Source organism: Pygoscelis adeliae, unplaced genomic scaffold, assembly GCF_000699105.1.
Source record: "Pygoscelis adeliae isolate BGI_AS28 unplaced genomic scaffold, ASM69910v1 Scaffold244, whole genome shotgun sequence".
Classification (NCBI taxonomy): domain Eukaryota; kingdom Metazoa; phylum Chordata; class Aves; order Sphenisciformes; family Spheniscidae; genus Pygoscelis; species Pygoscelis adeliae.
In genome coordinates, this window is record NW_008824648.1 from 1,147,183 (window position 1) to 1,161,468 (window position 14,286).

At 47.5% G+C, this 14,286-nt stretch overlaps 1 protein-coding gene across 1 annotated transcript in view; it reads left to right on the forward strand.

The window, feature by feature from the left end:
- Positions 1-14,286, forward strand: part of TLL2 (tolloid-like 2) — a 64,682-nt gene that overhangs the window by 14,907 nt on the left and 35,489 nt on the right. Inside the window, exons 3-4 of the mRNA XM_009322476.1 lie at positions 9,319-9,396; positions 13,317-13,487. Coding sequence (XP_009320751.1) covers positions 9,319-9,396; positions 13,317-13,487 — 249 coding nt within the window. The remainder of the gene's footprint in view (positions 1-9,318; positions 9,397-13,316; positions 13,488-14,286) is intronic.

Sequence of the window (14,286 nt, forward strand, 5' to 3'; positions counted from 1 at the left end):
CCGGGATGGACGGGGCAGCTACTCCGCCAGCAGCTCTCTGCGGGCAGCTCACGGCAGTGAGGGAAGCTCCTCTGCCACTTACCCCCCCCCAGCTCCCCCACGGCTTCTTTAATAACTGCAAATGATTCAGGCATCTGTTTGACTGGGGGGCTGGAGGTGGCATAAGGCTACCCAGCAATGGCCACGTTTGGCTTGTGCTCCCAAAGCTTTTCAAGCCCCGCTTGCCCTATTGCCTCAGTGCTGGCTTATGCCTCAGTTTCCCTGCTGTTGGCAGTCAGTTTGGGGTGTCCTTTAAACAAGCTGTGGTGGAGCTGGTAGGTAACCACGCAGACGGGGTGTCTCAGCTATATCTACTTAGGGTGCTCAGCTGCCTGTTAAACATGGTGCAGGCTCCTGGGGGGTAAGAAGGCACCAAAAACTCTCCAAGAAGCTCCAGGATTGGGAGTGTCTGAATATCCAGGCAGAAAACAAGCTGGAAGAAGGGTCTCTGTGCTGGCACCACACACTCTCCATGGAAGGAGCTTTAATTGCATTCAAATATAATTTAGCTTCCAGTGTAGTGTTTTCATTTTGAGTTAATTTTTATCCAGTATAAACAAGGTAGGGGGAAACCAAAAGGATTAGGAAGGCTGAGTGGGAGGAGCGGTCTGGCCGGGCTGTGGAGAGCCCTGGGCTCTGACTGGGAGCCCACAGCTGGAACGGGGCAGGGGGATGCTGCAAGGCAGCACAGGGAGCTGTGCGTGGCGGTGGCGAAGGGGCCCGGAGTAGGGTGAGGCTGAAGCAATTAGACTGTGCAGGTCAGAGGGAAAGGGAAGTTAGCAGAGGGGGGCCGGGAGGGTTTGTGCTGCCTGCTAGAACAGTAATGGGTGAACCCAAGCCAGCTCTTACAGTTTCCTTATCACCTGCAAGTTCACTTCTGTTTTTCTTTCCTTTCAAAGGAGAGACAGGGAAGGAGGAGGATTGTTGTGAATCGAGAGGAATGTGATGGAGAGGCAGGCAGGTGCTGTTAGAAATAGATCTTGATCCATCAGATTGACGAGAAAGCAAGTGCAACAGGGTAGAGGGATAGTTGGTGCTACACATTACTGCGTTGATGTGCTGGGAGGGGAGAAGTTCAATACTGTGTGTGGGGACGTGGCCGTGCAGCAGAGACATGCACATGGCCAAAGTACTTGTGTACTCACCTTAGCTTTTAATTTTCACTTGCCTCAGTAAAAGCACTGTAAGCCAGGAACTTGCAGGACTCTTTCTCACTGGAAGAAATCAGTGACATGACACAGGTTGTAGGTAATTTTTTTTTCTTTCTTGTCTCTCTCATCTGTCTGTCTTTTTACCCCAGGGAATAGAGGTGGTTGTTGCAGCCTGCAGGAAAAAGCCCCTTCCAATCTTCTCAGTCCTTCCTTGTCTCCAGAGAGTGTTGCTCCCCTTAAGCATTGACTCTCAGTTGAAAAGTTGGTGGAGAGATTCGGTCAGGTTGTCCCATTTCTTGCAATGCCTTCTTTAAAAAGAAGATGCATCGCAGTAGAAAAGTGATGCTGCCACTCCCAGAACAACAGGGAGCGCCCAGGGACAATACAGGGTGTTGTGGAACGGTGCCACCTACGCTTCTGCTCTGCCTGCTGTGCCGCTCCAAACGTGGATGGCCAGCAGAAGGGCTTGATGCGTTAAGTGCTTTGCAGCTCATGTTTGTGGCAGCCCTGCGTTTGCTTAGCTGTGTTCACCTTCCTCTTCTCGTGAACTTCCCTGGGAGGCCAGTCTCCTCGCCCTGCATAAGCATTTGCAGAGCTGATGTGGAGATGACACATCTGCTTGTCAAGCCTCTGGACCTTGGGACTCTCCTGAGTTATTGCAGCTAGTCAGCTTACTCTGAATATGAAAAACAGATTCCGGCAGGGAATTTGGGGTTCGGAATTCTTCTCCTCTTTAATTTATTTTTCTTTAAGTAAATTGAGGGAACTTCAGCTATTCCACTGACAGGAAATGCTGAAGGATCTATCTCCAATCATTTGCTAAGATCTCCAGGGCCCAGGGGTTTATGAAAGGTTTTTGCTATAGACTCTCCACCAGCTCTGAGAAACATCTGTTCCGCATTCTGAATGCGTTTTCCCAGCAGAGCTTGTTTTAATAAAATTATTACTTTCTCTGTGGTTAGAAAATCCAGTGCAATAAAGTGTTTTTTCTACACTAAAAAGTTCTTGACCACTGGTTAATGAGGAAGTTAAAAAGCAGCATGTCACATCAAGTTTGACTTATCCTGTTCTTCCAGAAGCTTCTCTGGTGGTCATAATATGACAGAGTTTACCAGGACTGAAGCTCTGAACAGTGACAAGTGTTTAATATTACCTGCACTTCTTGGTTTTGTTGATGCTTCATTGTAGACTCTGTTTGAAATCCAGTCTCTAAGCTGTGGCATGTGACTAGCATATATATTGAATGAGACTATGAAAGCGAGGTGTTTTGAGGCATAGGCAGGGGAGTTGTTAATCATTTTTTAAATGTATTTTGTGACGCTTTTGTCCCTTGGTTGTGTCCCAGCTCTGAAATGGCCTTTCCTCCACAGTAAGACATATTAGAAAAAGTCTTGCTGCAGTTCGATCCACCTGAGACCAGATAATTATGCGTACAGTCAAGTTATTCTGTGCTAAATCAGAAAAATAGGAGAACCTGGCAAAGTCCTCAGCGCTCACTTGTGGACTCCTTTGTCCTCAACGGAGGTGATGAACGTAGTGGTGGTAGCTACCTTCCAAGTTCAGCTATGGAGCCCTTCCCCTGTACGGACAGCAACCAGGGAAGGAAGAGGAGATGCAGTGAACATGGAGAGGGTCTTCACTGGTCTGGAGAGGAAAAATTATCCTGGCTTGGAAGTGCTCTGAAGGTGGGAGGTTTAGATTTTAATGGGAACTTTTCCACTTCGGAAAAAAGGGAGATGTTGCAAGCTTCATCCTATCCAACTTCCTATGTAGGAGCATTTTGTGTTCTCAAACTGTGATTTTTCAGACACCTACAATTCCTATTGGCAGTAGTTGGGTTTTAGACTAAAATTCTAGATAGGCATAGTCTGAAAATGAAGCTTGACGTACCTTGGGATAAACTGATGTTTCTCCTTTGGTTTCAGGTGGTTCAGAGTAGTGTTTTCAGATAAAAGCTGGAAGACGGGTGGTGGTAAAATGTTTTAGAAGTCAACTGCCTCTCAAGCAGTTTTGAGGTCGTAGAGGGACTCAATAGGAGGGTGGTGGGTATTTTTAGGCCCACTACGTGCGTCTCGATTCACCAGTGGGCTGCTTAGCTGCTTCGCCTAGCTTTCCTCTCCTTTTTCAGACAAGAAGCCCCTCATGGTTTGTAATCAAGTGGAAGCAAGCACAGAAGCTTTAGTTAGTAAGAGATCTGATTGTCCCCTCTTTGGTGGTGCAGACTACCTGGGCTTTAAAGAAAAAAAAAAGCAGAACATGCACAGCAATAAATACTTCCAACCCTAAGCTGCATCTTGTAGAAGACCAAATGTTCAAGGCCAATACATTACTACTTCTCCTGGTCCCACCCTCTCTTGTGGGAAGTATGGGTACTGAATGGAGTCTGCTTCCTGCTCTTTCCTCAGGTTACACATCTTTTATCCTGTGCTGGTGGTACAAGGGAACTGCAAACAGTATAGTTTTGATGGCATGCTTTGAGTGCTCTCTCTCTCTTAATATGTCGTCTTTTATTTTGGTTCCAGCTGAACAACTTGGGCTTCTTTTAACAAAATCGGATTTTCATTTTCCTCTTCTGGAAGAGTAGGAGAAACTGCTTTCTTCCCAGCGATGCCGCAGCCTGCTGCTTTCTGCTTCGCTGGACCCTTACCTACCACCTCAGGCTGCCTCTCTAGTTCCTGCAAACAATTTAGGCACCTGTTCTTCAGCCAGGGTTGCAAGCGTGGTGGATTTATCTCAGATTTATGGTGCATTTAAGCTACTGGACGTTTCTTTCAGTCAGCCAAGCTCCCTTCACAGTGCTGGTCTGTGGGAAACAGAAAAACGAGTTGTTGTACAAGCTTGCTGTAGGTAGAAGATGAAATATTCCCAGCCTGGGCTGAGAATCTCTTGTGTGTTCTCTACCAGGTCGTGCACAGAAACTAAGTTACCTAGTTAGGGAGTCCAGCTGTGTCCTGCTGGGATTGTAGCTTTTAAGCAGGACAAATTGTTAGGAAGGCTCGAATCACAAAAATGTGGGAGTTAAAAGAGCTTAGGAGATCTAGTACAGCTCCCTGCACGAAGGCATGATCTAACAAGTTCTGTATCATCCCTGGTTGTGGGAGAAGCAGAAAAAGCTTAAACAGTCAGGCTGGAGAAAGGTGATGGCTGGTCTGGCACAGCAGCAGGTGGGAAGTACTGAGGATGAAAGTGATCTTGGAGGGCTTGTTAACTGTTGGATATATATTAAAAAACAGAAAAGTCAATCCTGTTTTGCTCATCTCATTACGGGTTACTGTAAGCAGTAGACCAAGCCTGCCTTTTTATTACTGTATTGGCTTTCCACGGAGCATTGTGTCAAACTGAAAATCTCCATTCTCCTCTTCAGTGTTTCTAATAGTATTAGGCTTCAATACATACGCGGGCATTTCATGCTCTGGAGCAGTAACGTTGGAATCCGCTCCGTTCTTGGAGGTGACAGAATAGTCCAACAGAGAGGTACAACTTCAGGAATGTGTTGAGGGAGCAACAGGACCTGCACGTTGCCTGCAACCTATGTGCAGCTGCTTCCAGATGCAAGGTGCATTTCTTGGCTTCCTTATTTATTGATTATGGCACGTCAGTTACTTATCTTTGTTTTGCTAGGATCATGCATTAGCCTTCTCTTGGGAAGAATCAGAAGAGAGGACTAAATGTCTGTCGATTCACTTTAATCTTTGGTATATGTTTAGGTGTCATAAGGATAGGAAATGTTTAAAAGCTCAAGTGAATCGGAACAGGATCTTCCAAAATTCTCACGTATGATTGAAAAACACCCTTGCGGGAGAGAAGGGTATGGGTGCTCCCTGTCTGTACTAGTGAGATTAGTAGCGTTTGAAAATATCCGGTATATCTGCACACCCATATCTGGCCTTTGTGTAGTGCTCTCCCTTTTCATCGGCTACAATGAGACGAAATATGCAAAGATGTTGTAGATTTCATTAGTCACACTAGTTTATTCAAACACCTCCTTTGCATAAGAAACCAAGGCTTGCACTGATCTCTGGGAAAGAATGTGCTCACAGCTTGGAAAAGCAGTCTGTGCAAATGACACTGCAGCACGGCAGAGGTCAGCAGCTCGGGTGCAGGAGAGGGGGCCCGGCTATAGGGTTTGGTGCCATCATTTGCAATTCAATCCCATACAGTTCCCTCTTAGGGGAACAATTCACTAAATGCAGAGTTGTTCTTTTTCCCTAATTCACCATATAATTCACCTCCCAAGTTCAATTAAGAAGCAATCTGTTTGTGACTGGAAGCAAGCTGCATTTATTTAGAAATACAAAATTATCCTTTGCTTCAGCAAAGACCACATGCCTTAATCATTCTGGTGGTGACTGGCCGGTTGGGGTTTCCTTTAAATGGAATGGGATATTGTGTGAAGAATAGCATACTTTGGGGGGGTGAGAAGTCCTGGGGATGTAAAATTTAACTGAGAAGAGGAGCTTTTGTTGAGCTTGGGCTTAAGGAAGTGACGAGGACTGGGCATGAAAGAAAACAAAGGGAAATCTTGGGATGGGACATTGAGGCTGGAAAAGAGTGATAGAGTTCAGAGCAATCCATCTTGTTGAATCAGGCTTGTTCCTGTTCACACATCTAGTGGCTTTTGTCCAGTCAAGCTCTCTTAAATTATGGCACTTCCTTTGGGAGACAATCCCCTGATTTAGTGCGTCTCTTGGACCAGGAAGCTTTAACCTATAGTCAGCTGAGAGTCTGAGTATTATACTTTCCTCTGGTTCATTTTATTGCTGTCTTTCATCATCCCTTTCCTGATATTCTAATTAGTTATAGTAGTATAATGTCAGAGAATTTGATACCATCCTCTCAGTCCTCCTCCAAGGTGTCGGAGATGTACCTTTTCCCCTGTCCTTGCCTCCTTGGAGGGGCTGGGGAAGGGTTTGCAAGAAGCCAGCTCCAGAGCAAAAAGAAGAGTTTTCCAGCTGGCAAAGCAAGACTGGCCCAGGGCTGGAAGGTGTCCAGCTCTCTTGAAAGTGGGACATCCCTCCTGAAGTATCCACACGGCATCCAGCAGTCCTGTATGACTAACTATCTCCCTTTCTGCATATGGTGGTTGATCATTCTATTCCTGCTTTACTTTGCCACCAAGACTGTAGAAACTTGCTCTTGCTAATATCTCTGCAGAGACCAGCTCATTCAGCCTCCCTTCTGCTCACAGGGAAACCACGATAACAAGACGGGGAAGGAGAGAGTGCAACAATAGTGGTGGTATCAGCACCACCTTCCTAAGGCTGTGAATGTAGTCCCAAAGCACGTTTTACATCTGTTACACATCTTGCTGTCTCACGTGTTGTGCTTTCTCACCCTAGGCACTGTTTTTGAGTTCTCCCTCCTACTACAGTCACCATGGAGAGCTTTCCTGCCAAAGAGATGCTGGGCTGGTTTTCCATGTTGGGTCTGTGACTGTTCAGTGGCTTGCTGCCCAGGTTTCTATACTCTGTATAGTTTCTCTCTGGCTTCTGTGGTGTTCCCAAGTTGGACCTTGCAAAATGGAAAGCCCAGGAAACCTGGAAGACCCTTGTTTTTCTGTCTTCCCCCTTCCCTGTTTTCCAACCGTTTTTCTGTCCCTTTCACTGCATTTTTCTTCTACTATCCCTGTCCTGAAGGTCGTCTTGCTGCTGGGTGATCTCCTAGTGGTCCCTCCCTCCCCACACTCAGCAGCTGCTGGTACTACATAGAATTCAAATCTCAAGACTGTATGATTGTTGGTCAACCTGCGTTTAAGAGAGGGCCAAAATTTGAAAGCTATCCCAGGAACTTTAAATGCTTCCTGAAAGATTGCATTTCAGGAATCCAGCTCAGGTTACCAATGTAGCGAGAGGCTGGAGCAGGTACGCTGAAACAGTGTGAAACATCCCAAGCCCCTTCCTTGTAGAGTTCTGGTTTAAACTGTGAAGATTTGCACCTATTGAAATGTCCAGATGCTGATTTTTAGAAATTCATATGTATTTTTCTGCACACAGGCAAGAGACATCTAAACAAGCCTTGAGAGTCTTTGAGGTGCACAGTTTGATGCACCTCACATTGGAGATTCCATCCTTTCCCCCCACCCCCCTTGGTGGGACAATCAGCAGATCCCTGGATAGATTTTATGGTAGGGTGCAAAATTGTTAAGCACTCTGAACTTTTTATTCATTTAGACATTTTTAAGAAACTGAAAAATACCACAGAAAACCAGTATTGTGAAAATACCTCTGCTTCTTTACCCATTTTGAAATATTTAGCCTCTGTGAGTTTGGCGTTGTTTTTTTTTTTGTTGGTTTTGTTTTTTTGGGTTTTGGGGTTGGTTTTTTTTTGCTTGCCTGGCTAGTATTGGGGGAGTTAGTTTAGAAACAGGCATTTTAGGGGAAGTTGGAGATGATGGTGGTGGGAAGAATGATTAGGAAATATTTTGTGAACAGAAAAATAGAGTTACAAAATCGAGACAGAAGATGCGTAATTCAGGGTCTTTCCAGTGCTCTGAAAACTGCTTTGATTAAAGCAGTTATCCATGAGCTGCTTGTGAGCATTCAGAACTTCACCTTGCTAGCCCAGCAGCCAAGTGAATATGAAGTGGAACTCAGTCCTTCTCCTGTGTTACCTGGTTGTGATTCTCTCTTATGAACTGCTCATGGGAGGGTTGTCTGTAGACCTTAAGATTGTAGGTACCAGGGTGGACATAACGGTGGTTATAGAAATCGGACTTTAGTGGTAACGTTGTATAAGGAAGGGAGATCTCAATTTGCTTCCTGCAGAACAGGTGAGTTTGCACAGTTGGTATTTTCCTTTATGCTGAGCAGAACTATTCTGAAGTCCTCTGAAACAGAAGTGTGAACAAGTTACTGTTTGTTTTTAAATCCGTTTCTGGCACTGGGTGACATTTTAAATCTTTTTCTGTGGCAGAATGGATCCAGTATTGAGGGAATATCCTATTTCTATGTCATACATAAGAAAAACAAAAATCAAGTACTGGGCTATTGCTAAATATCATGGTACCTTAATGGTCAAAGACCAGTAGGGGCTACAGACAGGGGTCTCTATATCTCCATTCCCTAGCAATGTGACTTTTCTGGGGAGCTAGGATCTCTCCCTGACTCTTTATCTTATGGTAGAGGATTCTGGATGCACTGAGCCCCCTCAGCCCTCTTGGTGTGCTGGACAGCCTAACCTGGTGGGGTTGCTTCTGCAGCCCCTGCACCCTGCCGCCAGCAATGCTCTGCTGTAGCACACTGGTGGGGAGAGGAAGCAGCAGTGCCGTCTGGAGGCAAGGAGAGTGTTAGGCACAACACTGGTATGAAGATGCCATGGAACTGCTGTGGTTTCTGTGCCCAATAGCTGTGACATCAAGCAATCAAATCTCTCCCCCAACATGTCGGTGTCTTGTGCATCATGGGAACATCATGAGTCAGTTTTCCATGGGGGAAATAGGAAAGCCAGGCAGGGAGGCACTCAGAGTGGGACCAACCAGTTTTGTTTTGGTGCCTGAGCTGGAGGGAGCCACCTTTGTGGCCAAACTGGGGACCTCCGTGTGCCTGGCAGCCCCAGGGAGGGGTAGCTGGCACTGAATGAGGCACAAGAAATACCCAGGAGCTAACATCACACAGTTCTTCCTGCTTTGGTAGCCAGTGGGTATTAGCATCACAGAGAAGGACTTTTGTTTTCAGGTGAAGCTGAATTCAGGCCAGATGTGTAAGACTTGATAGAGTTTATTGGTCTGAATGTAGATCATTCTTTGCCTTGACAGTGTACAAATTTTTTCAGTTTGAGATTTAATAGCGGTACTTACAAGGAGGATGGTAGCAATAGTATGGCTCCTATTCTCAGTAAATCTCCGTGGAACTAGCTTCCCTAGAAGAACTTTCTGCCTATTCAGTATATGGAGAAACTAAGGCACAGGATTGTAATGAGTTGCAAGGTGTCACTGTAAGCTAGGAACAAATCCAGGAGAAGAGCCCGGCTTTATCAGGCTCTTAGTCCTTGTTCCCTGTACAGGGAAAGCAGCCAGTTTCTGTGACTGCAAACCCAAAACTGGCATCACTGACAGCTGCTGTCCTTCCCATGTCAGAGCTCTGCCAGCCTACTCACCAGGAGATGTGTCTCTGCTCTTTTTCCTTTGCAGGAGGCCTGGGAGAACAGTCTCTTGTGTCAAGTGAGAACGCCACTTCAACCAATCGTAGTAGCAAAGCAGTTATAAAGGGTAATGTGGTACCCCACCCAGACCTTTGGGTATCTTTTATTTACTTTTTTATCCCCTGTAAAACCACGTTTTGTCCTGTGTACATGTGTGTGCCTCCATGCCTAGGAGACCAGCCTTGCCCAGGCATTTACATTTGTTGCTGTTGGTGGACTCTCTGCAAGGGTGGGTTTGCCTTGTATAGGGAGGTGGGTTGACCGCGGCCAGCAGCCAAGCACCCACACAGCTGCTCGATCACTATCCCCCTCCTCCAGCAGGATAGGTGAGAGTGCAGGAAGAGCAAAAGTGAGAAAACTCATTGATTGAGATAAAGACAGTTTAATAAGTGAAGGAAAAGAGGAAAAAAAACAAACCCAAGTAGTATAAAGGCAACTGCTCACTCCTATCCACAGGCGGACTGATGGCCAGCCAGTTTCTGAGCAGTGGCTGCCTTGCAAGACAAAACCCCACAGTTTTTAATTGCTGAGCATGATGACATACGGTATGGGATATCCATTTGGCCAATTTGGATCAGCTGTCCCAGCTGCATCTTCTTCCAGCTTCTTGCCTATCCCACATCTACTCACTTAGGGAGTGGAGAGGGCTCAGCAGAGTGAGAAAAAGAAAGCCTTGACACCGTGCAAGCACTGTTCAGCAATAGCCTGAACATTGGTGTGTTATCAACGCTGTTTTAGCCACAAATCCAAAACATAGTACCTTACGGGCTGCTACGAGGAAAGTTAACTCCATCCCAGCCAGACCTAGTACATACAGGTAGCCATGACTGTCACCAGGACAGCAAAACTATTTTACTCCAAGGCAGAGAATGCAATGCTAGCTGGCTGCTCCTTGCTGTAGGGATGTTTCAGCTAAACCAGTTTAAGCTTCTGTTCCCCTGAAGCAGGGCTATCACCCAGGCCAAGTTTTGCAGTCGGCTTCTTCCACTCATGTAGGTAAGGTATCGCTTACAAGATCAGTCCAGACCTCTGATCTTCGGGCATTTCCACATGGTTGCCCTGCTCTATACAAGATGATTGCAACCCACTGTGTGCAGGAGGGACTACTGTTTCCCCCTTGTAAAGGGGGAGGACCACGCAGCAGGTCAATCCATGGGGAGATGTTCGCACTCATGGCTGCTGTGTTCATAGCCTACTGCTGTATTCCCTCGTTGGAGTTGCTCATGTCTCCTGAGCTGCTGGCAGGCCTGAGGCAGCGGAGCAGTGGGCAAGAGCACTTGAGGAAGGTGCTTCTGCTTACAGAGCTATGTTGGTGTTTCTGTCTGCCTGTTTCCACGTAGAGATGGGCTGGTGCTGCTGTTGGCATAAAGCTGGGCTGTCTCCGCTTGCCAGATGAGGCTGGGAGGCCCCTGAGTGAGTTTCAGAGAGCAGCAGGGGCTGTTTCGTAGCACGTTGCAGATGCAGAGTGCTGCCTGGGCTGTGGGCAGTGTAAGGGGTCTCCCACCCACGGCTGGTGTACAGAAACCTCTGAGTGTTGTTCATCATGGAGGGAGGGGGGGATTATAGAAAGGATTTTGGTTGTCCCAGGCTTAGCAATAGTACTAGTCAGTAAGAGAGGCTATGTCCAGGTAGACTAAGCATTAGAAAGGCTGCATGGCTTTATCTTTCACTGAAGAAACCCTTCCATACATGCAACTTGGCAGTGGCTGTAAGCAGTGCTTCTTCAAGCTTGCTGTCCAGATTTCTTCTGTAACCTGGTGATGCGGCATCTGCTGCCTGCTTTCCCCAAGTCCCTGCTAGGAGGGTGTGTCAGGCCTCTCCAAGGACCCACTGCAAATTTAAGTTGTTAAAGGCAGAAAATTTTAGCAAGGATTAGGAGCAGTCAAGAGCTGTTGCATGACTGGTGCAGAGAATTTGCCCAAGAAGGTGTGTTGCTGGTGAGGAATGGAAGCGTTGGTGGCACAGAAGCGTGGACCCAGGGTCCTCTGTGCAGAGCTCCTGCTGCACCAGGCACAGGAGAACATGGGGCAGATGACTCCTCACTTGGCTTTGCTGGCAGAAGCTGTCGGTGTGCAAATTCACAGAGATTTTGGGCAGCCCCAGGAGCAGTTTGTGACTGGGAAACGGGTATCCAGATTACTTGTATCTTGAGACCCTTTCCCTTCTTCCAGCTGTGGCCCTTGTAATGTCCCAGCAGTACCTCTGTGGAATAGGTGTATGCAAAGAAGGGGAGTTCTGATTTCATTGTGGGAACCCCCGACCTCAGAGCATCTGCCTTCCAGAGTCTAGCAGCTGGTTTGGGGATGGGGCAGCTTCTGAAATGCTGGCTGCAGCCGGCATGCCGGGGAGGTGCTCAGGAGGAAGAGGAACAAAAGGCAAATTCCTGTCTTTCTCCTGCAGCTCAGAGCAAGGCCTCCAGCGGGAAGGGCTGGACCTGGTGAAGCAGGAGGGAGGGTTTGAAGTTCATTCTTTCCATCCCCCTGCACTGCCTTAATTTCCTTCCCATTGTTTTGGTCCCCTCAGCCTTGACAGTAGTGGTTTGCTTACCCGTGCTGCTGCTTGAGGGATGAATGGGAGAAGAGGCTCTCAGCAGCCCCTCTAGTCACTGGGGGAAGGTCTCGGTGGGGCTTGTGCTTTTTCATAACCCAGCAGCCCATGTCTCTGACTTGGGAAGCAAAGCTGTAGCTGGTCTTGCTGATTTCCATACGAATCACAAGACCACAACTGGAGCTTAGATCCCTCCTCTTGGAGCTTCAGAGAGGCCCACCAGCACTGAGGAGCCACCGCCAGCAGTGCTGCCTCTTGAGGTGAGGAGGGAGTTGCCTTTAGGCCGGCACCCTCTGCAGGTGTGGCAAACCCCTGCATTCTATTATTCCTTTGCCCAACTCCAGCTGATGGGTTGGCGGTGTGATACAGGCAGCTTTGTCTAATAAATGGTGTCTACACAGTCCTTACACATGCTAGTAAAGCCCAGCTGAACTAAGGCTGCTTTGAGGTTTGGGGTCACCCATGGCACAGCAAATAGCGGGTGAACAGCCAGGAACCTCTGAACGGAGGGTATTTTCTGCTGGATCAGACTCACACTACGTTAAAAGTGCAACTTGTGTAGGTGTAACCAGCATCTGAACAGAGCTGCAGCAGCACAGATGCAGTGCAAGGTACAGGTCCTGCCTAGAAGCCTGCGTGAATCCTCAAGGCAGGTTTTATGGCCAGCACTGAGCACCACACAGCCAGGGCTCCTCTGCCTTTTAAGCAAGAAATGAGACGTGTTCTGTTTTCCCTTTTGTATTTTTGCTCCTTTTCATTAAAATAAAGAGATTCAACATGGATGGAGATTTGTGCTAAGTATAGAATGCCTCAGCTTTTCCACCCTGAGCATCCCTCCTCCGGCAGAGACTGTCCGATCTGTATATGTTTCCAAACCACCCAAGACCTAGCATGTGAAAACAAACACTTCTATGTAATACTTTTCAGCCTTGAGCATAGGTTTCAGTCTAAGGAGCCTGTCCTCTTCTTCCAAGGCCAACTCGAATGAGTAGTTGTTGCCGTTGTGAAGCTAGCCCTGCCAGAACACACCTTTCTCTGCAGATCTGGATGAGTAGGGCAGGTTGAGAATATACAGTGACATCTGGGCTTGTTTGACCTCCCTCCTCCTATTCCCCTTGTTTAAGTACTGTGTCCCCATCTATGAAGTTGCTGTTGGAGAAAGTGGGTAGCTAGAGACGGGGGGGGTGTCCCTCTATACTTTTCTGGGAGAGTAGGTTTGGCATAGTGCATAAGGAGGCTCCAAGGCAAGAAGGGCCAGGTTGCTACAGATTAATTGTGTCTAAGTCCCAAACAAATCACTGGCAAATCTGGCTATGGCTTCTGGTTTGGATTAACATCTTGCTTTTTCTGTTTTTCTTTTTCTGAAGCTCCAGGGTATTACCTGTGGGCTGCACGTGGAACTAAAGAGGATTTAAACACTGTTGCCACTCTGTCTTGCAGACGGCAGGCAGAACACAACGGTTGCGAGGAGACCGAAGAAGAAGGAATATAAAGATGAGTCTGGGATGGATACGCACTCCTTTCCCAGAGTGCGCAGGGCAACAACATCCAGGGCTGAGAGGATCTGGCCAGGGGGGGTCATCCCCTATGTGATCGGAGGAAATTTCACTGGTCAGTAGTGAAAACATTGCTCCCTGTTTGCTCAGGGGTGAGTGTCTCAAAATGTGAGGGAGATCTCGGGAGCAGAGTTTTCCCACAAATGACTCAGGTCCTTGGGAGCCTCTCTACTGAGGCAGGGTGGGCATGTGGTTGCACAAGGAATTGTGCACTGTGGAAGCCCGAGACTGACGTGTGCAGTGAGATGGTTCTTCTCTTGGAGTCCAAGAAATAATTGGGTGACATGGTCACTTTTCTTGATTGCTTCAGGGGTCAGCACTTGTGAGCTGCAGTCATACCCTGTGTTTCCAGAAAGGGATCCTCTCTGCTGTTGGAAGAGCAGGAGCAGAAGTACAGTGGGTTGCTTTCTGAACCCTCACTCAGAGAACTTTCCCTGTGCACTCTGCTTCCTGACCTGCTGTTTTCTGGGCACCAAACTTCAGGGTCTCCTCTGGCTGTGTGAGGGAGAGAAATGGTGAGCTGGGTCCCATGGTGGATGAGGAGCTCTCCAGAGTATCCTTTTTAGGATCTTTATAGCATCCCTGGGGCACTGTTGAAACTAAGGTGTCTCTTGTGGTGCAGCAGATCTCTTGCAAGTCTCTCGTGCAAAGCAGACAGACAGCTTGCTCTGATGCCACCTGTTTGTAGCTCAGTGGTTCGCCATGGGATTGGTTTCCTTGACTCACGGATGACAAATGCTCTGTGCCTCACTGGAGCCAGCTCTTTCCTGTCTCCCCCAGGCTGCCTCCACCATCTCCCACTTAGATCCAGCAGAACTTATTCCCTTGAGCTCCTGTGATGTGCTTTGTCCCAG